This window comes from Myxocyprinus asiaticus, chromosome 17 (assembly GCF_019703515.2).
Source record: "Myxocyprinus asiaticus isolate MX2 ecotype Aquarium Trade chromosome 17, UBuf_Myxa_2, whole genome shotgun sequence".
Lineage (NCBI taxonomy): Eukaryota > Metazoa > Chordata > Actinopteri > Cypriniformes > Catostomidae > Myxocyprinus > Myxocyprinus asiaticus.
Genome location: NC_059360.1, coordinates 45,432,187 through 45,457,500, shown reverse-complemented (window position 1 = coordinate 45,457,500; position 25,314 = coordinate 45,432,187). Strand labels below are relative to the sequence as shown.

General features: G+C 34.9%; 2 protein-coding genes and 1 pseudogene across 5 annotated transcripts in view; 1 reads left to right on the top strand and 2 right to left on the bottom strand.

Annotated features, from left to right (window-relative positions):
- Positions 1–788: 788 nt before the first annotated feature.
- LOC127454804 (D-aspartate oxidase-like) lies at positions 789–3,321 on the top strand (annotated as a pseudogene).
- Positions 3,322–3,354: 33 nt separating this feature from the next.
- LOC127454803 (uronyl 2-sulfotransferase) lies at positions 3,355–17,266 on the bottom strand. The gene is made up of 8 exons (XM_051722225.1): positions 16,934–17,266; positions 14,761–14,792; positions 14,391–14,546; positions 14,211–14,290; positions 13,723–13,876; positions 7,550–7,647; positions 6,926–7,083; positions 3,355–5,269 (listed from the first exon to the last, which is right to left on the bottom strand). The coding sequence occupies exons 1-8, from the start codon at positions 17,205–17,207 to the stop codon at positions 5,001–5,003; spliced, it is 1,221 nt and encodes a 406-aa protein (XP_051578185.1). The 5' UTR covers positions 17,208–17,266; the 3' UTR covers positions 3,355–5,000.
- A 1,517-nt stretch (positions 17,267–18,783) lies between these two features.
- sash1b (SAM and SH3 domain containing 1b) overlaps positions 18,784–25,314 on the bottom strand; it is a 143,859-nt gene continuing 137,328 nt past the window's right edge. For all 4 annotated transcript variants that reach the window (XM_051722214.1, XM_051722217.1, XM_051722216.1 and 1 more), the window contains 3 exons: positions 21,035–21,867; positions 19,813–19,944; positions 18,784–19,718 (listed from right to left, as the gene is read on the bottom strand). In XM_051722214.1, coding sequence (XP_051578174.1) covers positions 19,677–19,718; positions 19,813–19,944; positions 21,035–21,867 — 1,007 coding nt within the window. In that variant the 3' untranslated portion in view covers positions 18,784–19,676. The remainder of the gene's footprint in view (positions 19,719–19,812; positions 19,945–21,034; positions 21,868–25,314) is intronic.

Genomic DNA, 25,314 nt, shown 5'->3' with positions numbered 1-25,314 from the left:
GACTCTGTAACTCTGTTGGGTCTGAGTGTAAAGTGTAGTCTGTGAGACTTTACATGAAATTAAGATTTCAAGAAGAATGTAATTTTTAGAAGTAAACCGATATATCGGTTTTACAGAATAATCGGTACCGATAGTTACTTTTTGGAAAGATCTATTTGGCAAAAATCTAATAAATAAGAGTCCCAAAAAGAAGTAAGTGTATATCGGGCTTGTTCGCAGTCCTGCATTATGTTCTAAAACTTCATTTTTTAATATATTTTATTTTATTTTCTCCCCTTTTCTCCCCAATTTGGCATGCCCATTTCCCAATGCATTCGAAGTCCTCATGGTGGCTCACCTCAATCCGGGTGGCGGAGGACGAATCTCAGTTGCCTCTGTGTCTGAGACAGTCAATCCGTGCATCTTATCACGTGGCTTGTTGAGCGAATTACCGAGAAGACGTAGTGTGTGTGGAGGCTCACACTATTCTCCGTGGCATCCACACACAACTCACCACGTGCCCCACCGAGAGCGAGAACACCGTTGTAGGGACCACGAGGAGGTTAACCCAACGTGACTCTATCCACCCTAGCAACCGGGCCAATTGGTTGCTTAGGAAGCCTGACTGGAGTCACTCAGCACTCCCTGGATTAAATCTTCATTTTTAATCGGTTACTGGCCTTTTCCACCACCTTAGCTATCGATATCGGCAAAATCCACTATTGGTTGACCTCTTATCAGATTGAGTGCACACACATCCTCATTTGGTGACTAATATTTCCCCCTTTATCTTGTAGAGCTGCCCAGACATGAAGCATGTGAGAGTGGTCATTGTTGGAGCAGGTGTGGTCAGTTTATCCACTGTGGTATGTATCGCAGAGGCTCTACCGTACTGCTCTGTGACCATTATAGCTGAGAAGTTCTCACCTGACACCACCACTGATGGAGCTGCTGGAATCCTCTTTGCCTCAGAGTTCCTTGTTGAGATTAACATTTACATGAAGTACAAGTCCACAGTTAAAGTGCTGCACTTGCTTTCATATTTATTTTCAATTGAAATGCAATTCATAAACAACTTTCTTCATAATCTCTCACTAGATATCCCTCTGGAGTGCCAACAGCGCTGGTTCAAGGAGATGTTTGATCATCTCCTGGCTATTGCAGATTCCTCACATACATCAGATGTTGGAGTGTTCCTCAGCTCAGTGTAAAAAAAAAAAAAAGATAAACAAAAGACAAGATAATATTATACTGTAGTGTTTCTCTTACATCTTATAATGTCTACACTGATTCCCCTTAGATACCAAATTTTCAAGGATGTGCCCGGTGACAAAAAGCCCTTCTGGTCAGATTTCGTTCTTGTATTCAAGAACATGACAGATCATGAACTGAAGCATCTACCTGAGCATAAATTTGGTCAAACTTTCACCACAATCAAGTGTGAATGTTTGAGTTACTTGCCTTGGCTAGAGAAAAGGTACAGTACAAACAAATACAAATATAATACATAGAAATCCAAAAATGGCACAAAAAATACATCATACATTATCTAAAAATATACATGTTAAACAAATTATTAACATTATATAAAATATCTATACTGCGTTTAATATTGTATATTACATATCTATACTTGGTAAAATATTTTATATTACATTAAAAAAGAAAAACAGCTGTACTGTGCATAAAATATTTTATATTACATAAAATTGAATATAAAAATCTATACTTTATATACAATATTTTGTATTTCATTAACATAAATGTATCAGATGTTTCTATGCTGTATATAAACAACTTTATATAAAAAATAAATATATAAAATGTCTATTCTATACATAAAATATTTTATATTTCATAAAAATATATAAAACATACCTATACTGTATATCAAATATTTTATATTACCTAAAAATAAATGTATAAACATTTATACTATACACAAAAATTATTACATAAAATATATAAAACATGTACAGTATATTCTGTGCATAAAATATTTGATATTAAATAGAAATAAATATAACACCTATACCATGTATAATATATTTTATATTTCATGTAAAATGTATAAAACATCTTTAATGTATATAAAATATTTTTATTGCATTAAAATAAATGTATAAAATATTTCTATACTTTATATAAAATATTTTATATTACATTCAAATAAATATGTAAAACATTTATGTACTTTATACAATATGTTATGACATAAGTGTATAAAACATCTATACTGTATATAAAATGTTTTATACCTTTATAATGTATGAAATAAAAATGTATATACAGTATTGATGTTTAATTTATTTAATATTTTATTACATATCTATACTGTATATGTGTTTATATTACATAAAATAAATATATAAAACATCAAATTGTATATAAAATATTTTATTTTACATACAAATAAATATATACAAAACATCTATACTGTATTAAAAATATTATATTACATAAAACTAAATATATAAACATTTGTATTGTATATAAAGTATTTTATTACTGAAAAATACATGTATAAAACACATCTATTCTGTATATAAAATATTTTATATATAGAGTAAATTTGTAAATATATATATATATATATATATATATATATATATATATACATATACACACACACACACACACACACACACACACACACACACACACACACATACAGTATGTATGTATGTGTGGTATGTATGTATATATATGTATCTATACTGGCTTATTGATGCATTCAATCAATAAGCCAGTAGCCTGTTCAAATCATCGTAATTTTCTTATAGGTTTAGAGAAGCAGGTGGTCAAATCCAACATGAAATGGTGACCGACCTTCATAAACTGGCCCAGATGTATGATGTCATAGTTAACTGCTCAGGCCTCTGGTCTCACTTCTTGGTTAAAGATGAGGAGGTTTATCAAATACAAGGTCAGGTCTTGAAGGTTAACGCTCCCTGGCTGAAGAACTTCATACGAGATGGAGATGGCAAGACCTACATCTACCCTGGCATCAGCTATGTCACTGTCGGAGGCACACGGTAGGTGGATGACTGGCGGTTGGAGGTGGATAAAGCAGTCAGTGAGAAGATCATGGAACACTGTAGCCAGCTGAAACCATCACTGCTCAAAGCTCAGATGGCTGGAGAGTGGGTGGGGCTACGGCTGGGCCGGGCGAACCTACGAGTGGAGCTGGAATATCTGCATGTACAGGGCCGTCCTGTGCCAGTGGTGCATAACTATGGTCATGGCGTGTGGTGTGTTACCCTGAGCTGGGGCACTGCACTGGATGTGCTCGGACTGGTGAGGCAAAGTCTGTTTGAACAATCACCACGTTCCAAACTGTGACTCTGCTCTAGTACTTACACACTGATGCTACTTTTACAATGATTTATGCTGCTAGATTTGAACCATTGTATTTCTGCAAGTATGTATACTAATGAACAAATGGCACTTTAAACTTAGTAAGAGACAAATGACATTGTTTTGCATCCAAAATAAATTTCCGTTCCTATAATTTCATTTCGCCACCAATGTATTATTTACTCACAATTTAATTGTTATCATTACAGTATTAAAAACTGCCTTACTGTCATGTTGAAAAATCAGATCACTGAAATCTATTCAATGACTACATCACTTGTATTATACATACTATACAAAAATAATATCAGCATATATACATTTTTCATAAAGCTGAGTCTGATTCTGATTCATCTTATGAAGTTTTAATAAAGATAAGCTTAAAGATAATAAAGCATGATTTTCTATAAAGCTTTTCAGTGGATAGGATACAAAGACATTAAGCTTCTGTAAAGCTGCTTTAAAACGATGTGTATTGTGACAAAGTGCTATACAAATAAAATTGACGTGAATTGTTTGAGAGGCCCAACGCTAACTTCTGTCATGAGTTTAGGGACAGTCTGCACGTACTCATGCACTGTGTGCGAAACAACGCAAAACGTGGATGAAAACATCTCAGTTGTGCAATTCCATTTGGTGCCACTAGCGTTGCAGAAATGACACCCTTTTCACATATTTTTATATTTATATTTAAACAATAGAAATTCAGACTTTTGAGAGTACTTCATTTATATGAAATTCTTAGTCTGACAGCAGATTCACATTTGCTATGTGACACTAAGTTAGAATTGTTCAAAGAATTTACAAGAAGACTATCAGGTCATTATAAAGTAAATAATTTTACAGTTTAAGAATGAAGAATGTCAATACAGTGCAATTATAATCTTGGTACAGATGAACACCAGCGACAGTTTTTTCGAGCTTTGTCCAGTTTTATGGTGAAACAGACTCTGTAGGAAAGCTAAGATCACATATTCTATACAAACTTATAGCAGTAAATCTTTGGCGGAAAAAAGAAATACTCCTTTAGGTCCTCTTTTGATTGCAAACATTATAAACAGAACATTTAGTTTTTACAACAAATTTGTTTTTAGTAAAAACCAGTGGCTCAACTTTCCACAGACTGTTCAGTTCATTTTGCCCCATAGTGACAATTTTGGAAAAAAGCACCTAGCTTAGTGCTTCAGGGCTAATATTGTGCTAATCAAATCATGGGTATTTATACACTAGACATACACCCCCATGCATGATTTCATATCTGAATAAATTTGCTGTGGCACATCAATCAGTAAACCTCAAATGTAAAAAAAAAAAATATTTGGCCAGCAAAAAAACACTTTTTTTTGTATAAAAACACACTTCCCTAATTTCCCATGTGCTTCTCGTTATCACAGCCAGATAGAAATGATGGATACGTCCTGCTTACAAGGTCACATGACAAAAAATATGTACGGTTACCCACCGGTTCATCTTACCCCCACTCTCCACTATATTTGGTCACATCCAATCCAAAAGTTTCCACATTCCAAAAGTCATCGTTTTTCCAAAGTATGCAGTACTAGAGAACATTTTCACAAGTCTTTGCTTTCGGTGGAGGAAAATGCTGTTCCAGTGTGGATGAGAGATGCGTTTTCATTAGTGTGGATTTGGTCTTCTAGCATCTCTCAGGATTCCACCCAGGTGAGTGAATCCTCTGGTTCCTCTATTTCCAGCTCTTCCTGTAGGTCTTTCCTCTGAATCGTGCTGGTGTAAAGTCTGGAGGGTTGTGGGCCTGTTCTCAGACCAATCTTTCTCTTGGTGAGGTGGAACTGCGCTTTGACAAAGTTGTAGAATTTGTACTCGTATTCCATGCGCTGATAAAGCACCTGCAAGGCCTCTAGATTTGGGGAGTGTTTGCGGATGGTGCCCGTCATGTTGCCCAGCTTCCTATATTCTAGATAGAGCAGAAACAGGCACAAGTCACAAAGCCACATACTGAGAATAGGTACTTACAATAATGCTCATCGAAAGGTCATTTAAAAAAAAAAAAACTTTATACAGTACACGGCTAAATCTCATGTCTGGGTCAATTACCACAATACGAAAAAAAACAACAACTATAATGCGTAAAAAAAAAAAAGATATTTAAATTGAAAACAGCAGTATTTTAATTCATTTTTTGCACTGAGTTTATTTTATTCTGATTTTAGTAAATAAATAATAAGAAAATCGTTGTGTCCGGATGCATCACAGTAATGAGAATTTGGGGGATCATTGTTGTCATGAAAATAATGCCATGCACGTGGCAAAAAAGAAATAAATACAGTAAATAAATAAATAACTTGGTATTGGTTCTAGAAATAGTTGAATTTTCTTTATGCAAAATACACAGTACTCTCTTATTTTGTTTTTGATTTGAAGTGCAATTGCATTGACATACTATCACAAAGTGAGCATTGCATTGACATACTATTGTAATATTACGGTTCACTTGCATTATCAACTGAGGCTGTACAATATAACATAACAATAATAAAGTCTTACATTGAACTCGAATCAGCCATATCACGAGTTTCACCTCTTAAATTGATAAGTGTAGCACAATACAAACATTAATAGTAGATAAAACACTTGGAATAATTATATTAAAATATACTGGTAACTGGTGATTGAGGTGATTGAGTCCCCTGTTCTATTGAGTGCTTTGAGTGTAGTGTCAGAAAAGCGCTATATAAGTGTAAAATTCATTCATTCAAAACATGTGAATACGTGTGTTGTTTATCTTCATCAAAGCAAGTAATATTTCAGTTTTAAATGTTTAATCGTATAACATTATATCAACATGAAAACAGCACATTATGACTCCGGCTCATAATCACACACAGGCAAAGCTCAAATCATGAGATTCATCCAGTGCTGAAACACGACTCGCGTTTAATGTTCATCTGCAAATTACTTGCAATTTTAAGTTTCAACCACAGATGTCACTAGAGAGCACAAAGTTACGTAGTGCAGCTTTAACTAAAATTGACAAATAATTTAACAAGAGGTATCTCAAAGTGTTTTGCAGAGAGAAAAAAAAGGCGATTTTATTACATACTAAAGGTGCTGTAAGTGATTTTTTTCACGGAAAGGTATGCAAAAAATCTTCCTACTCTCTGAAACATATTAATTAAATAAGTGTCCTGATATATCTCACTGGTCTCTGTGACAGCACTAGACTCTGTAAACAGCAAACAAAAATATGTCCGCGGGCCGCGGTCTCTGACGCTTTCTGCCTGTCAATCATTCTCATAGTGTTGTAGTTGCAACTAATTATTGAGGCTTAAAGCCAATTTTATGCCATGCTTTTCATAACAGTTGTCAGTTGAGGCCGCTAGTTTGCTACCATGGGATGACAGTCTTCTGCTCAGTGTCCGTCTCTACGGTGTCTTAGATGTGCTGGGATTTGGAAAGAGGGGACGTGGCTAAATCAACGGCTCAGCTCATGGAAATTCCAGAATGGCAAAATCGCTTACAGCACCTTTAATGTACATCAGCTTTTAGCTCCATCAATAAGTTAAGTCCATGTCAAACATCATGTCTGTAAATCTGTGGGAAGATGGTTCACCTGGACTTTTGTAGATGTTGTAGACGTCTGAAAAGAAGTGTGGAAGGAGTCTCTCCAACAAAAGTAAGACATCCTCCAGTTCCTCCAACACTCCCACTAGCAGATAATGTTCTAGAACATTGCGTTTAGCCGTCTCTAGTGCCCATAAACTCGGCTCTCTGGTTCATTACAGACCATCACATTAAAATTACAATGATGACCCCACATGTATTACTACAGCTATTGGATTTCTAGGCAAGAAGTTTATCTTCCTTGTCTATAGATTAATAATTAAAGGTGAAGTGAGTAGTTTTTGTGCATCTAGCATTTGTCTCTAAGTTTTATGATCCCCCCCCCCCCCCGCCCCGTCTTTCATTGGTCAAAAAAACAGATAGCCCCACCCCAAACACACGCCATTGGCTGAGCCAATGTTGTGCTATCAGGCTAGTCGGGATGCTCAAACAAGCAAAACAAAGTTTTGAAAGCGCCACAGAGCTGACTACAAATGACTTGCTTATACTCTAGTTGACCGTGCATATGGTCTCTGACACACTTCAGCTTTAATTCTAATATTCAATTTTGAGCAGACAATAATTCAGATATAAACAAATGTTGTAAAAGGTTTAATCATATAAGGCTACTCACCTGCACTGAGGATGCTGCCCACAGAAATACGGAATAATGTAGAACAATCTTGGATTCGAGCATTCTGGATAGCTTTCCAAGATGCATGTGTTAATGTCCTTTAACCAAGAACAACATAATATGACAAAAAATATGAACACCAGTTTTTGTTTAACTGATATACATGCAGTGTAAAAGTCATGTGTTATAACTAATAGGAGTTTCTTCAACTTCAGGCACTGTGAATTTCTAGAACGCAAAGTCCAGTTAAAACATTCTTCACACTTTCACTAATTTATTTGCCTATTTTAAATTTGTCTGTTTTGTCTCCTAAAAAAACAACAGTGTATGTGCACGCTCACATCACAGGAGATTTATATAAATTTTGTCATTTTTTCTAAAAGTCATAAAAATTCCCACCAGAGAGTCATTTCCAGCACATCTCAAATGTGCCAAATGCACATCTCTAAGCCAAATATTATAGCTAACATTTTATGTATCCTTAAATACACATAAATAATATTTTCACACTTTTTGCATAATTTGGCAAAATTTTGGTTTGTTTGGAAATGACAGCCAATAAAAATATTCTGCTCAAAAGTGACATTTACCTTGATTTTTCTTTTTGTCTCATATTTCATCTCAAGCATGCTCTTCACTGAGACTTTTGCCCACTTGGTTAACAAGTACACTAACATTTGAAAAAAACTTTTTAGGGGCAAAACTGTCGCCACAAATGTGTGACAGACGTAATTTTTGAAAAATGGATAGAAATCTTTTTCACACAATAAATATTGAAACAGTTTGTTTATATTTCTGTATATTTATTTTATTATTTGTTTAGATTATCAATGTTTAAATGTAACAATTTGTATTTTTATGACAGTTGTTTATGGTTTAATAAATAAATACATTACATTAAAGGCATTTGTACCTAATATAAATGATAAAGGCCTTGTAAAATGTTTCTATGTGTGTTAATGTGACCTGACATAACAAACTAAAAAAAATAATAAAAAAAAAATAATGAAATCCGTTTAAATAAAGTTGAAATAAAAATCAATCCCTGGGACATGACATTGCCTGAAGTTGAAGGAACACCTCTATATTCATCCACAAGGGGTCTGAGGGTACAACTCTTGTAACTATGGGGCATTCATATCAGTTATGAAGACTGGCTATTTCCTGCTACTAAGCAAATACAACTAGAGCATCAGGGTTCCAGTCTATTTGACCAAAGAATTTCCATGACTAACTGGATACACAGCTAAATTATTTTCTTACTCACTATTTTGTCTTGTTTTCCAGTACATCTAAAACATCTTTAAGATACAGTTTTAGATTTTAGAATCAAGATATCTTGAGAAAGATATTGAAGCTTGTTTTCTCTTTGAACTAGTTTTTTTTTTTTTTTTTTTTTTCACAATGGCAAATCATTATTTATTTTTTTGTTTGTTTAAGCAAACCTCATAAAATGTTGTTATTTGGGCTGTGAATCGATTAAAATATTTAATCAAATTAATTACATGATTTGCCCATTAATTAATCAAATTAATCACAGTTAATCACATATATAAATATTTTCAGAGAAGGGACCTAAATTTACAATATTCAATAAATAATGATAAAATAATTATATTTAAATAATTATAGATATCATATAATAAATATAAAAATTCCAATAATTACAATGCATTACATTATTGTGGCAGACGAGTAAAGCATTGATAAGGCAAAACAAAAAGTGGCTTTAGAAGGTAATATACTGTTTATTTCCATATCACTGAATATAAGCCTATCATATGTCAATGTACACATGCATCAGAAGGACACTTTTAGAGCATCTAGAGGACATAATTAATTAATTATTCAATATAATATAATTTTTTCCCATTATTTTTTATATAATTAATTGCACTGAATGTGTTCAATCAACAGCCCTTGCTGTTATATTTAAACAAGTCATTCTTCTTCTCAAGTAAATGTCTTGTTTTAAGGATGATTAGATACTGTATATTTACAGGAAAACAAGACAAAAATACAGAGTAAATTACTGTTTGCAGCAAGAATTTTAAATAGAAAATAATTTTTAAGAGATTGCATTCACAAATATCAATTCCAAGCGGATAATATTTTGATCTGAGTATAACTAGAAAGAAATCATATTCACTATAAAATATTTCCATGACTTTTTTCATGAACAATTGAAAACGAATGCAGAAATGAGAGATTTTAAATATCAGTGGTGCTTAGCATCAGTGTTACTATTGCTCATACTCAAGGACATGTAGTAATAGTGATGCTAGCAAACATCAGTAATTACTGGATGCCTTAAATCATAACTAACTACTGTAGACAGTATGAGAGAATGTTTCATATTTAAAGTGCATTTCAGAGAGACTTTTCAGTGTAGTTTTCCAATCGAGGATTCAGTATGTTTGACTAGAGCAATACATACATTTAATTAGTATAAATGCAACTTAATGAAAATTCTGTGAATGCATGCTCTTAATAAACTAACAGTGAGTTTGTGTGCTGAGCTGTGTCATACAGTTCCCCTTCTGTGTTATAGTTTCACATGAATGCCCCCTTCATAACTCAGCAAATGGACTGCATTTAAAAAAAAAAAAAAAAAAAAAAAACGGTTTACGCAGTCTATATTTAGCATGAAAATTGACTGTGCTGTCTGTGGCGTTTCCTGTCAGTCATTAGAGTGAAATGTAATCATTCATTTTCACAGGCGGTTTATGTACATGTGACGTCACGGGCCAGACAAACAGAGACCATCTATGTGAAATACAAATAGAAACTAGATTTTTACATTTTCTAAAGTTAAATGTGAGCAGTGCTTGCCCGTGCACCTAACTTGGGTGTTGTAGGTGGTTGCCAGGACGTGGCTATGCAGTTGCTAATGTGTTCTGAGTGGTTTTAGACCATTGCTGTGCTGTTGCTAGGGTGTTCTCTGTGGTTGTTAGGTGTTTGCTTACTGGCCCCATGCTAAAAGAATCCACCCTTCAAGTCTTTATTATATTCTGGTCTCTAAACATGGCTCGGGTTCCTCCTTCGGCTTTTTATCGTTGTTTATCAGTTTATTGAAAGTAACCACCTAGCAACAGCCTAGCGATCCCAAAGCAATGCCCTAGTGTTGTAGTGGCAAGTTTTGCACGGACAAGAACCGCTCACATTGTCTTCAGAAAATATACAGTGTTGGGGAGTAACGGAATACATGTAACGGGATTACGTATTTAAAATACAAAATATAAGTAACTGTATTCCACTACAGTTACAGTTTAAATCATTGATAATTAGAATACAGTTACATTCAAAAAGTATTTTGATTACTGAAGAGATTACTTTGCATTTTATTGTCATTTGTTTCATTTAATATCTAGTCCTTTCAGATGGAAAACATTTATACATATAAATGATGCGATCCAAAGTGTATTTGAACAGCGGTGAAACACTTTCCTTATGATGTGTTACATAACGCTCTGACAGATGAAATGTAAATCCAATAAATAAATGATTACAAGGTTATATGGTTTGTAAATGTGTATGCGGTATACACAACGCATAATTTAAATCAATAAAAGCCGACTGAATGCTGTTCACAAGACTCTAGTCTGTCATATAAAGGGTTAACTTCTATCGCGCTAAGTCACATGACACAACAACATGACGTCGATTTTCTTGAAGCGCTCCTACGGACGCATCGCCAACAAAAGTGCCTCTGGTAAGAAATATCTTTACGTTTGTTCATTGAAACCTGTTTGGATGTAAATAGTAGCATCTCTAGTTTCGTTTGATATGCCGCTTTAAAAAATCTGTTTATTTTTCGCACATCAGCGCCCTGCTAAACAAGATGTCCACATATGTGGACACTGGCACCGCATTTCCTCAAAAGTAGAAAAAACATGTTAGTTATTTTGAATAACTTTCAACTCTAACACATCTGTGGGTCAGTTTGCTTCATTTTAATATACATTTTGTCATATTTTATTTTGTTATCTCTGTGCAATCCGATTCTATTCATTAACATTAGTAAATGCATTCCTATATATTCACTGTGCATTTTCATATTGAGAATCAGTGGGTTCATCCAAAAGCTGAAAAATGTTGCTTTCAGAGGCTTTATATGGAGTTAGGATGAAAATAAGGTGCATTTCAAACTGTTCTGAGACCAGTGCAGACAGACAGCACACTGGAGGTTAAGTCATTCACTAAATAGGGAGCAAGGGAGCATCCTATAGCTTTCTATGAGTGAATGCAGCTAAGTGCATTCACTCCTAAAATCAGATCAAAAGTTCAGTTTCAGGCTGCAGATGATGTTTGGATCACTCAACATGTTTGGCAGACATGTGACAATGATAATCAGTACATAGATTCAGAATTTATAATGTATCATTTTATTTTAACATGGTTGGCAGTGATTGGATGATGCTGGACATTACTTTGAATCAGAATTATTTATTCAGCTTTACAGAAAATCAGCTGTAATGTCTGTAACGTCTAAAAAACATGAATAACCAACACTCCTGGACACATAATAAACAATTTGATTAAATATCTGACTTTCTATAGCTTCCTTTTATTCCAAATTTCACAACATAATCTCGCTGTCCACATATGTGGACATACATTTTTAAGAAAAATATTTGCTCAAGATTTTTTTTATTATTTTTTTTTTGCTTGTTTTTTAGGTGCTACTAGATACAAATCAAAAAGTGAAATGGAAAATGCACACAGCAGTCACGCAGGGGTCTCAGGAGTTTATATGAGAAATACTAAACTATGTATCCTGTAGCATCATATAGAAAGCTAAAAATAATAGATTTTCTGCCTCATTCTATGAACAGAATCCACAAATCATCGGAAGATGTTGTTGTGAACACACTGTGGGGGTTTTATGTAAGTTTGGAGCATCAGAAATAGTTCCTTGTGTAAATTGACACGTGAACATTTGGCATTAAAGGTGCACTCACTAACTTTTGTCTTTGTATCATCTTGTACTGACACTGACACCTAGTGGCTTGGATGCAGCATCATTTAAAATCAATAGTTTTCAGCTTCAGATGCCATTGTAGAAATGTAGTATTCACAGTCAGCCATGATTACTTTAATCAATGAGTGAAAGTGTCAAATAACAGGACGGTTACTGAGATTAAGTGAGTAGTATTCAGCTGGTCATGTGATTCTAACATGGCCGCCCCCATGTGTGGACCCTCTCCATGTAGAATAAAACAGCTTTTATAAGGTTATTGATATGACTGGAGTCTTCATTTTAATGTGAGTGGTCATGATTTCCTACATATATTACAAAATTACAATTCATGTCTTTAGGAGTTCAACTTTTTTAATGAGGAAAATATTACAGAGTGCACCTTTAAGTAAAGGTAAAATAGTATTTCTAGCCATTAGATGCACTTGTTATGAGTCGTTATTATATTATATAATGAGTTCTATCAAAAGTAGTCTTCTAGTAAGACCTTTGATATTAGTGCAAAGATGTACTGCAAAAATATTATTCTTAATAAGAACAAATTTACTTGAGAAGCTTCACTGCACAAGATATTTAGGCTTTTTCAGATCATGAAGTTTTTATATAAGTGTATTTTGTTTTACTGTACTGGGCATCGTTTCCTAAAAGCATCACAAGCTTAAGTTTACCATAGAGACCATTGGCGCCAATCACTTTATTCCACTTTTTTCTAATTTTCACTTGTTTATAGTCAAAAAGAAGTGAAAAAATCTCCCAGTGCTGAAAAAGTAATCCAAAGAGTTTAGATTACATTACTGACGATGAGTAATCTAACGGAATATGTTACAAATTACATTTTGAAGCATGCATTCTATAATCTGTGGTGGAATACATTTTAAAAGTAACCCTCCCAACCCTGAAAATATAGTATAGTATAAATTAAGGATGAACCGATACAATCTCAGTGTGCAGATACCGATATCCGATTATTTAGAACAACATCTGCTGATACTGATAGTTTGGTTGTTCTTCTTTTTATTGTTCGATGCATTTTTCCGCCCTCTTTTGACAGACAAATAATTGTCCCTGATAACTGGCTGTTTTTAAACAATTCTAACAATTACAAAACCAATTATTGGCTGATACATCGGTGCACCTCTAGTATAGTGTTGTTTCTTCTTAAAAGTTAAAACTGGTTTCTTTTAAAAGCTCTTACTAAATATCTCTCGTCTTCCTTCATCCCGGGCGTCCGAACAACATGATTCTCTTCTCCTCGCCAGTCACCAAACCGCCGGAAGAAATAATTGGATAAGAATCGGTTGATTGGATCTCTGATGATGTTGATGTACACAGGCTCATCTATTCTGAACCTGATTTCAGTATAGAGAGGAACAATATTAGAATCACTTTTATCTTTGTAATAAACCCAATAAACAGGCAAACTCACTAAACAAATGCGCAACTTTAGTGCATGGTATTTAAGCGCAAAAACGTGTCGTATGTGTCAATCCAGCTTAACCCAGTGCTACTGTAAGTACCATTTGCTGAAAGCATTTTTATTTTAGAGATATGTCTTTGGGTGTGTTTACACGTTAATTCCTTTCAGGTGATAAAACAATGCAGACAGCGCATGCAAATAAACAACGCTATAAGCTGCTGCAATTTATTCTAAGTGAACTGAAAGCTATAAATGCATCTACTTACCTGCTAAAATTGAGAAAGTGTACATGTCGAGTGTAGAGAAATGGCTGAGGAGTTGTGCTGATGTTTCTCATCAGATTCACCTACATGAGAATGGAAGAAGAAATGTTAAAACTAACACAAGTATTAGTTTTACTGTAAATATGGGTAGCAGATAAAAGACAACATTGTTCTGTGAATTACCTGCTCACGTTTTGTGAGTCTGGTCTTGTTGTGAATATCTGAAGAAATGAGGGTGAACTGATGTCTGTCGGCCAACATACGCAACAACAAAACAATAGAGCGACTTCCACATTTACCGACTCTGTTGTAAACAACCTGACTTGGGAAAGGTAAGGCCTGCAGCAGAGAAGACAGTGTGTTACAGTATTCACTGATCATCTACTTAACATTCACCACTTCAAAACAATCTTGCATTAAAGATAAGAAATGGTAGTTCATAATGGTATACTGAATATGCATTGAAAAATAATTTGAGTGCAAGACGAATATGACAATCACATGTGAAATTTAAGCATTCAAATTAGCTTAATATGACATGTAGGGCTCTTACTCTGGGAGCTACTGGTCCATCAGCAAATCTCCCTAAAAAAAAGAATAAAATACATGAATTAAAATGGCTAAATCATTGACAAATTATTCTTTCATTAGAGGTTCTGAAGAAGTATTAAGTGACAGTGCAGGCACTTTTTAAAAACACTTTTACCGCTCATGCAATATATAGGAAGAATGAGGTCAATTAAATAATGCATGATACAATATTTCAATTTAAATGTATTTTAGTGTGCACAAAGTTGCATTAGAGTTGCATTAAAGACATACCAATATGCACTGAACAATATAAGTTGCAATTCTCCAGGTGAAGGAAGCTTCTGTATCACACTTTGTAAACCTGTTTACTCTGGCTATTTGTGTGTACAGATTTAGAAGTGAATGGACCCCAGAGTCCTAAGTTTTGTATGCAATTTGCTTTCTGGTACCGTCATACAAAAATGCTTACTAGCAAGGCAGTAAGACCATGCTTGCTACTTACATTTATGCTCAGCAGCAGAGACAATCATAATTATGTGTCTCTCATAAGCCCATATAATCAACTTTAGTCGACAGTGGTACTAAATATCAGATTGGGCTTAAGACTGATGCTTTCGGTATGAGATTTTTAAGAAATTATGCTTTGGAAATCCACCCTCCATTGCAGCTGTCAGTCTTACACTGGTGACTAAAGACATTGTATAATGTGTGAATGAAGATGGTAGTACAATGAAAGGCCACCTATCATTCAGTTTATATAGACTCCTGTAGCATTCACAGGTGGTCACCTGAGCAGCTCCTGTAGCCAAGAATAACATCAGCAGGCCTATCCTATAGAAATGCTGACACAATCAACTCTTTATGGACCTTAGCTGATGCAGTTGATCTAAGAACAGAACTACAGTAATACAAAATGTTATAACACATCTTTTCATATATATACATATATATATATACATATATATATATATATATATATATATATATATATATATATATATATATATATATATATATATATATACTCACTGAGCACTTTATTAGGAACACTATGGTCCTAATAAAGTGCCCGACGTGGTCTTCTGCTGTTGTAGCCCATTCACCTCACGGTTCGACATGTTGTGCATTCTGAGATGCTATACTGCTCACTACAATTGTACAGAGCGGTTATCTGAGTTACTGTAGACTTTGTCAGTTCAAACCAGTCTGGCCATTCTCTGTTGACCTCTCTCATCAACAAGGCGTTTCCATCCGCAGAACTGCCGCTCACTGGATGTTTTATGTTTTTGGCACCATTCTGAGTAAATTCTAGAGACTGTTGTGTGTGAAAATCCCAGGAGACCAGCAGTTGCAGAAATACTCAAACCAGCCCACCTGGCACCAACAATCATGGCATGGTCAAAATCATATTTTTTTCCGCATTCTGATGGTGGATGTGAACATTAACTAAAGCTCTTATCTGCATGGTTTTATGAATTGCACTGCTGCAACAGGATTGGATGATTAGATAATTGCATGAGTAAGTAGGTGAGAGGTGTTCCTAATAAAGTGATCAGTGAGTGTGCATATATATATATATATATATATATATATATATATATATATATGATCTTTTATAATAATATTTCAACTGATCTGTTTAAAAAGCCTACACTGAAAAACAATTGTATTGTAAATATAGCAGAAAAGATTAAGTCTCTATATTGAATAATTTAGTTTGTGTGTGAACTTAAAAATAGTCAATTGTACATCTGTACTCAATTCAAGCATGTAGAAATGAATGCTCTACCTTATAAATAAATATTATTTAAGATTGTTTGTTATCTTTACAATGCGCCCTCATGTATTGATCAAGTTTTTTTTAAAGTACCATTACATCAGATTTATAAGTAAAAGTTACTGTATAAACTGAAATATTTAAGTTAGATTTACTCACACTTTATTCCATATTATGTCATGAATTTTACTTAATTTTATTCCATTAAAATGTACTAATGAAAACATACATTTTAAGTTAAGCTTTATTTTTTCAGTGTTAATATAATAAATAATATAATTAATGTTCCAAACAAAACATTACATAAAGTTCTTATATGTTATAATGCTATTTCTTTTAGTTTTGTCACATTGATTTGTAATGCTATATATAGACCCCTGATCAATGTATAGCCCATGTTTATTAATAACAGTCTTACCGAGGTAATTACCAACATTTAGCAGTATGTTTGGTGCGCCTCCGTTCAGCTGATATAACACAGATCCCAGGCAGAATATAAAGAGCGCTGTGAGACAGAATCCAAAGTCCCGTCTCGACACTCTCAGCAGAATCACCGCCAACCAGTTTTCCCTCCGGTTCCTCACGCGCATGTAACCTGTCAAGTGTTTATGAGAAGGAGGATTTCTGAAAGTCATCATGTTCTCATGTCTCCACTGAGAATTGTAGCAACCCATTCGTGCTTCGAGTTTCATCCACAAAGCAGTAGGTCATTCTGTTTTTCCTAAAAGCGCATAAATTGCGCTGCGTCTCCTCGTCCGCACTGCGCGCGACTGAACTCTTGCATCTCCAAACTTACTGTGCTGTGACGCGTCAGTTTACGTCATACTGTAACTCCTAGAAATGCATTTACACATTTGCCAGGTACAAAAATAAATTCTGGGATTTTCAATTTGCTAATGGTAACAGTTAATAATCCCTTTCATTTGAATGTTTAGTACATTATATTATTAGTGGTTAATGTACATTCAAATATGAATAGGACCTACGTATATATGAAAACAAATACAATTCTTGACATTGGTAACAATTTTAATGTAGAGTAAAATATCTGTTAAGCATTAAATAATGTATTATAATTGCAAAAACATTTTTTACAGTATGAAGCCTACTTAAGACAAAAATAATTATGGGATGACAAATGAGTCAGAAATATTATTAAATAATTGTAATATGATGACGATGATTTAAGCTAATGCACATTCAAATTGTTAAATATGTCATTCAATTTTAATATATAAATAAAAATAAATGAAAGTAGCTTGACTATGAATTAGGCTTATGTATAAAAATTCATTAAATTACTGACACTGGTCACAATACAGTAAATGATCTGTTAGCATTATATATTTTATTGTATTTTTTTATACTAAAGTAGTGAAGCCTACTTAAGACACTAATATAATTGTGAGATAATGAATGAGTTAATAGTATTATTAAATAAAGCTGATAATGTACAGCTAATTTAAGTCCTACTTAGGATGGAAATATAATTGTGGGATAATGAATGAATGAGTTAATATTGTTATTGCATCATTTTAATTAAACAAAGCTTACAGTTAATGTGCATTGAAATTGTCAATTACAAATGTCATGCAATGCACACACATATACAGTATATATATATATATATATATATATATATATATATATATATATATATATATATATATATATATTAAATGAATGAAAGTTTCTTGACATAGGTAACAATTGGATTTTCATATCTGCCCAGCAATCACATAGTTGTTACTAATTTTCTCAAGACCACCTGAGGTGATCCTGTGTCATGGTGTACCTATACTGTTGATCATGGTTATCTTATGTTTGTTCAGAATGTAAGAATGCATTATGAGCATCCATAATAGCGTACTAACCATATAGAGCCTTTAAGGCTGAGTTGCTTGTCAGAAACAACTCAAGGCACCTTTCTCCCATCGCAATCTTGCGAGCTCTGTGCGGGGGCGGCCGATCAGGTATCCTGTTGTGCCGCCCCAGAGAATGTTGCCGCCCTAGGCAGCTGCCTATATCGCCTATGCCAGCATCCACTACTGCTACTTAAGATACAAATATAATTCTGGGATAATTTATGAGTTGACTGTTATTAAATCAAAATGTACAGCTAATGTACTTTCTATATTATTATTAAACTTTCACACATCTATATTCATATTCGACTGTACATCAACTACTGATCTGTTAAGGATCATATACTGTATTTTTATCAGACTTACATGTATCAGAAAATGTTTTTAAAGTTGCAACTGTTGATAAAATGAAAGATGGTTGACTTTATTAATTTTTAAAACACATTTGTCACTGAAAAGCCATTTACAAACTTTTACAGTACAGTTCATTCTCACAACCTGCATTAACCTCAGTTCTTAACCTGATTTAAAATTAATTAAAATAGTTACTGATAATTGTTACAAGCAAAAACATCAAATAAATGCCATATTACAGAATGAAATAAATATTTTTGTGAAATCAATTGGAACATTGCCAAGGAAAATATCAGACAATGTAAAAAACAGAAAAAATATTTTTTACTCTCCAAAACTGCAGAATTCTTTATATTAAAGGCAACTTTTGAAAACAAAAACCAGTATTTTGACTACTTTTATATTAAGTCTTAAGGCTTTCAATATGATCCATTGTTTTCAATGTGCCATAAACAAAAAGCTACTATTATATCTTTACATTTAATAAGGCAACATTAATGGTTTCTAAGGATGCTACCAGTTTCTTCATAGTCATAGGATTAGTCAAATTGGTGCCTTCAAGTCACTCTAGATGTTGCAATGAATGCAATAATAACTTATTCAACAGAAATCACTTTTTGAATCACTGACTTGATTTAAAATACAGTCACAAATTTAATGAGTCAAACTACTTCAGTTTCTAACATACTAAAGGACAGAATACTAAACAGGAACCCACAGAGACTGACCCTCAAAAAATCTTAATAGGCAAAAGGGTTCAATAAACGCAAATAAGAGGCACGCAACAATCCACTTGGGGAGTCTTTGAAACAGTATTGCTGTTTGATGATTCTGATGCAAGTCAGTTTTCATTCATTTCCTTTATATATCGGAATGGAATCAGTTCGCACACATTGCAACCGATCAAGTCCTGAAGTCCAGTTTGACATGGTCCAGATGTGCTTAAGGGATCACACATATCTCTGACAACCCTCTCAATGGGATCTGTGACATGGAATAACAAACGATAAGTCAGAAATGTTTGTCAAGAATGTATAATAGACACTGAATATATCCCATTGCCATATAGAGAACTCACTGCTATACGATGCTGCTTTAGAAGTTGTTGGACTCTTGTCCGATCGATTAGAATGGCAATGTCACCCAAAGGTTTGTCGAGATCCTCAGAGTACCTCTGGACCAGAGAGAACGGCACTCTGTAGCGTCCATGCTGTGAAGCAAGAGAAGATGTACAACGTAAACTCAAGATACCAAACAAGCTAGATACATTAATTAATATTAGCAGTGTTGCAAAAGCAAACATCACTATTAATGTTAAACTTTGGCCTCTCATGTTTGTGCTACGGATTTGAATGATCCTTTAAATCATGTGGCTTGTTGAGGAGAGGTGTGCTATTACTTTACTGAGCAATCAGACTTACAATTTTCACCTGACAGATGATAAAACGGATGAAAACAACCCACAGGCTTACATTGAAGGAAGGAGCCGCGCCATATCTAGCACCCAGAATTTCATAGAGACATAGGGGTGGGCTCTTTAAACTTAGGCCAGTATGCAATCACCTAACAACCACTAGAAACACTTTGCGACCACCTAAAACATCCTGTTAATCACACAGCAATGCACCAAAAAAATAGAGAAAAAGACTCAAAACATCTCAGCAACCAATAAGCGATGCCCTGGAAACTATCCACAACACGGGTGAGCAATATTCACAAACTGTCTTTTGTGTACATTTCATTGGATTCATGATCTCTCATACTAGATAACTACAGTACATAGGTAAAGTTCCTCAAGACAAATGTTATTGTTCTCCTCATTTTGTAGGTCTCTTTGGATAAAAGCATCTGCTAAATGAATACATGTAAATGTACTGTAAATGTGATGATGGCTTGACAAAACCATTACAGAAACTTTAAAACGGCTTTACACATTTTAAATTTGATTTAAGTTTGAAGGTTGAAGGATTTACATACAACACTACAGTCAGAAAGACAAAAAAAAAAAAAATGGTCAGAAAAACAGAAACAGACAGATAAGATGGAATGATAGAACGGACAATAGAAAGAAGGACAGAACAAAAAACAGACAGATATATAGATAGATAGAAAGATAGATCGAAACGTACGAATGAACGATAGATAAAATGATAGAACGAACAATATATAGATCGAATGACAGAACAAACAAACTATAGATATTTTGAGTTGATAGATGGATATAACGATGGATAGAACAACAGAATGACAGACAGACACGCACACACACACCCAGACAGACAGATAGATAGAGCTGCTACCTTGTCAGAATATGGTTCTTCTGTGATGTCAATGCCATCAGAGAACAACTTCTCCTCCACCAAAGTTTCCAGGTTGGCCATTTTTGCAGTCTGAGCTTTCTCTGCAGGCCTGTAGATGAGTGGCTTGGAGGTCCTTTGAACTTCAAAGCCAGATATTGACCTCTCTGGCTTGGATGTGTTTATAGAAACATCCTGACTACCAATACCAGCGTACCTGCTCTTCAATAACGGCAATGGAAGAGGTTTCGGAGGAACTGGTGGTTTCATGCGTTGCGTGCATGGAGAAAGATCTTCTAAGAGTCCCTCTTCTACATCTACAGACACCTCTTCATAGTCCTCTGAAATGTTGGAGTCAATGAAGGCAGAAGATGGTTGAGCTGCAGTTCCAACCTCTTGAGACTCATTAGGTGTTACAGGATTCTCTTGACTACTTGCTTGACTTGGAATGTCCTCAGTACTGTCGGACACCATTTCAGGAGTGTTCCTGAGTTCATCTGCACTGCACGGCTGCTGTTTTTCAGGATTTTTTTGCAGGCGAAGTTCCTCTACGGAGGAGCAACACTTCCAGAGCTCTGTCTGAGTTGACAGGCTATCCAGGGCACCGCAACTATGGCTGAGGGGTCTTCCTCTGAACATGCATTGGCTTGTTCCTAGATTATCATTCTTCATGGAGTCAATTTGCAGTGGAAGTGGGAGCAACTGAAGATCCGGTCTGGTTTTTGGGGTGGATCTGCAGGAATGAAGGGTTGGGGTAGGATACTCAGGGGAGGGCAGGTGACTGGACTCAAAGCCTGATGACGACCTGCTTAAAAGAGTCATCTTTTTGGCTTTGCCTACAAGAAGAGTTGTGTGGAAACCCATGTGAATTACATGACAACACAGTCAACAATACCTTACAGGAATAGTTTCATACGAAATATGAAAATTCATTTTCATCATTTACTCACGCTCATATCGTTTTAAATCCATATGACTTTCTTCTGCAGAATTCAAATGGAGATGTTTTGAAGAATTTCAGAGCTGCTCTTTTCTATTCAACGAAAGCACATAATGACCAGGGGCTGTATAACTTCTAAAAACATTGAATAAAAAAATCATCATACCTCGTCCACTATATTTCAAGTCTTTTGAAGCAATATCATAGCTTTGTGTAAGGAACGAAGAGCTGGTACTAAGATACAATCTTTGGGGGGCATTTTGATCTAAAGGGTGGACAAATGGTTGTCTCTTCATCAGACCGGGAGGGTCAGAAGTTTTTGGGGGGGCACTAGGAAAATCTAAGGGGCAATGCCCCCTAGCCCCCCTCTTAGAACTTGCATGGCCGTAGCTCTCAAACCTTATTTGTGTTCCCGTACATTCAAATATGTCACGATGTGTTGCACCAGGTTTGACGTCTGTCATGCCAAACGGCATTGGTTCTCACGTTTCGTCACTGAAAGTGATGTGCCAATTACGAATATGCTGAAGTGTGAATTAGAGAGTTATTTCAACCTTGGCAGTGTTAAATTTCACACAGAGTCATTTAGTCATAATTTTTGTCTTTTAAATTTAGTCAATATTTCATTTCATATGTATTAATTTCAACTGTACTCGGACTAGAATGGCATGTCATTTTAGTCAATAAAAATGACTTTTTAGTTGACAATAATGTGTAAAATGACAAAAACATGTATCAGGAAGGGCCCTATTTTAATAGCATTCTATAAACTATATAAACAAAGACAGAACATTCATAAGAAGTTGGTAGTGTAAATGGACTGTATGCAGTGACGCTCCTTTTATATGCTTAGAAAATACTATTCAGGTCAGGATTTGGATGTATGCACCGTTAAATTATAGAGAATGTAAGTATTATTAATAATTTTCATCTACTGACACAAATCACGGCTAGTATTAACAGTGACTGTATCGGAACGTACTTCACTTCTACCGGTCGATTTTGATTTAGAAAAATTAATTTATTGAAAGACGAAAAAAAAAGCAAAAATATTTCTAAATTCAAATTACACTTCAAACGAAAACTTCTTCCACCGGCCCCTTTTGCAGTGACTTCACTCTATGACAACAGGTGGAAAAATACCAATACAAATTATATCATAAATACAAATGTAAACATAAACATAACAATAATAATAATAATAACAACTGAAAAATAAACCATGACCTAAAGATAGTTTAACACAAATCTCATAAATATTTGTTTCATTAAACGGCTACAACTCTGATAATCAGGGACATCATTTCATGTTTCACTATATTTTCAGAATTTGGACATGAACTTTATTACCAGCTGCTGGTGGAATCTCCAAACTGCAAACGCAGGAACTGAATTTAGACTTTGCGCTAAGATAAGACCTGCTTTTGAAACGTCTTAGCGCAGTGACCTATTTCTCAAGAAAATATCAAATTGCGCTTTGAGCCACTTCATTAACCCACAGTTTGTGTGCATACACCCACAGTAGCGCAAACACTCTCATCCAAGCCCACTTGCGCTTTGAGCTGGCACGAAAATGCCCTTAGAATTAGCGCTCTCACGAAAATTGGATAAGATGTAGTGCACGGTCGTGGCGCATAGCACTTTACACACTCACGAAAATAGAGCCCTATAGATTAATATGTTGTTAACCTAACCTTACCCTAACCCTAACCACTCAATCCGGGTCTGAGACTGTCAACCCGCGCATCTTATCACATGGCTTGTTGAGAGCGAACCACATTATAGCGACCACGAGGAGGTTACCCCATGTGACTCTGCCCTCCCTAGCAACCGGGCCAATTTGGTTGCTTAGGAGACCTGGCTGGAGTCACTCAGCACGCTCTGGATTCGAACTCACGAACTAGCGAACTCCAGGGGTGGTAGGCATTACATGTTTTTAAGGAAACAACGAATTCAAAGCGCAAATGACGCATTCTGACTAGTGCATCTTAGTTCAAGTTTACCTGTTCATTCGCTTCATTGTCTGTGCAGATGTGCAGTTGTGATATTAAGTTTGTTATGGATATAGTGATTAATCTTACATAAATAGAATGCGTTTGAGTGAAGTAATTAATCCGTTAGTAAAGTTTATTTATAAGGTGTTCAGCTCTTTCAGCTAACGCAACTCAAGCCGGGAAATCCCCAACAACTACTGTAAATCAATCCTTTCTAGAAATGTCTTTCTTAAAAATAAATAAATAAAAAAATAAATGAAAAACTGTGTTAGTGCACTGTTGATAATCTTGCAGTATTATTTTGTTTCTCGTCATATTTGATTATTGTCATGGTCTCATTTTAGTTATCTAAAAACTCTTCGCCCCTGGTCAATTCATGCATTATTCCTCCGTAAAGTAGCAGCTTCGAATGTGTAAAATGTTTCCTTTTGTGTTCCACAAAAGAAAAGAAGTCATACAGGTTTGGAACAACATGATGAGGTAGTAAATGATGACAGTTTTCTTTTTTGCGTAAACCATCCCTATAATATCATCTTTACTTCGTGAGAAAGATCATATGATGTTGGAAAAGTTGAGTTTAGCATGCAAAGAAAAATGGATTTATATGTTATGCAGAGTGATGAAATACAGCTTAAGATTCATAGAATATTCTGCATGGGAAATGGGAGCAGACAGAAAGCAGGGAAATCAGAGGAGAAGGCCACAGAGCATTTTATTCCATAGCTTTTATAATGACAATGGCTGACATCATCTCCTTTTTGGTCAGTAACACACAGACGGAGCTTGGCTGGTGGCAGTCCAACGACGAATCAGAAGAGAGCTTCAGTCTGCTCCGGATACACAGATTCCGTAGGTCTTTTTTAGCCACAGTTGCAAACAACAGGTATGACATTTGTGGGTGAATCTCACAAAACCAGCCAAGAACATTTCCAAGTTGTATTTCATCCCAAAAACAAAAGAAAGAATTTAAAGTTAAGATTTTTCGCACTGACATTGTTGTTATGAAATTAAGCAAAGCCCCCTCCTTCTTATTACCATAATGCAAAATGTCAATGTCACTACTATGTGTGAAAGAAAATGTTTTCAATTGTAAAGTTAACAGCATATGGGTGTTTCTTCTCGAAAGTAAAACCCAGTTAAAACATTTTTTACACAATCTCTAGTTCTTTAAACTTGTCTACTAACAATGTCCAACAGTGTACATGCATCAGGAGATTTGTGCCATTATTGTCATTTTTTCTGAAAGTCATGAAAATTCCCACCACAGTGTCATTTCCAGCACATCTCAAAATCTGTATTGTGTTGTGGAAATGACGCTGATGGAAATTACATTTTGAACGTTTTTGAAA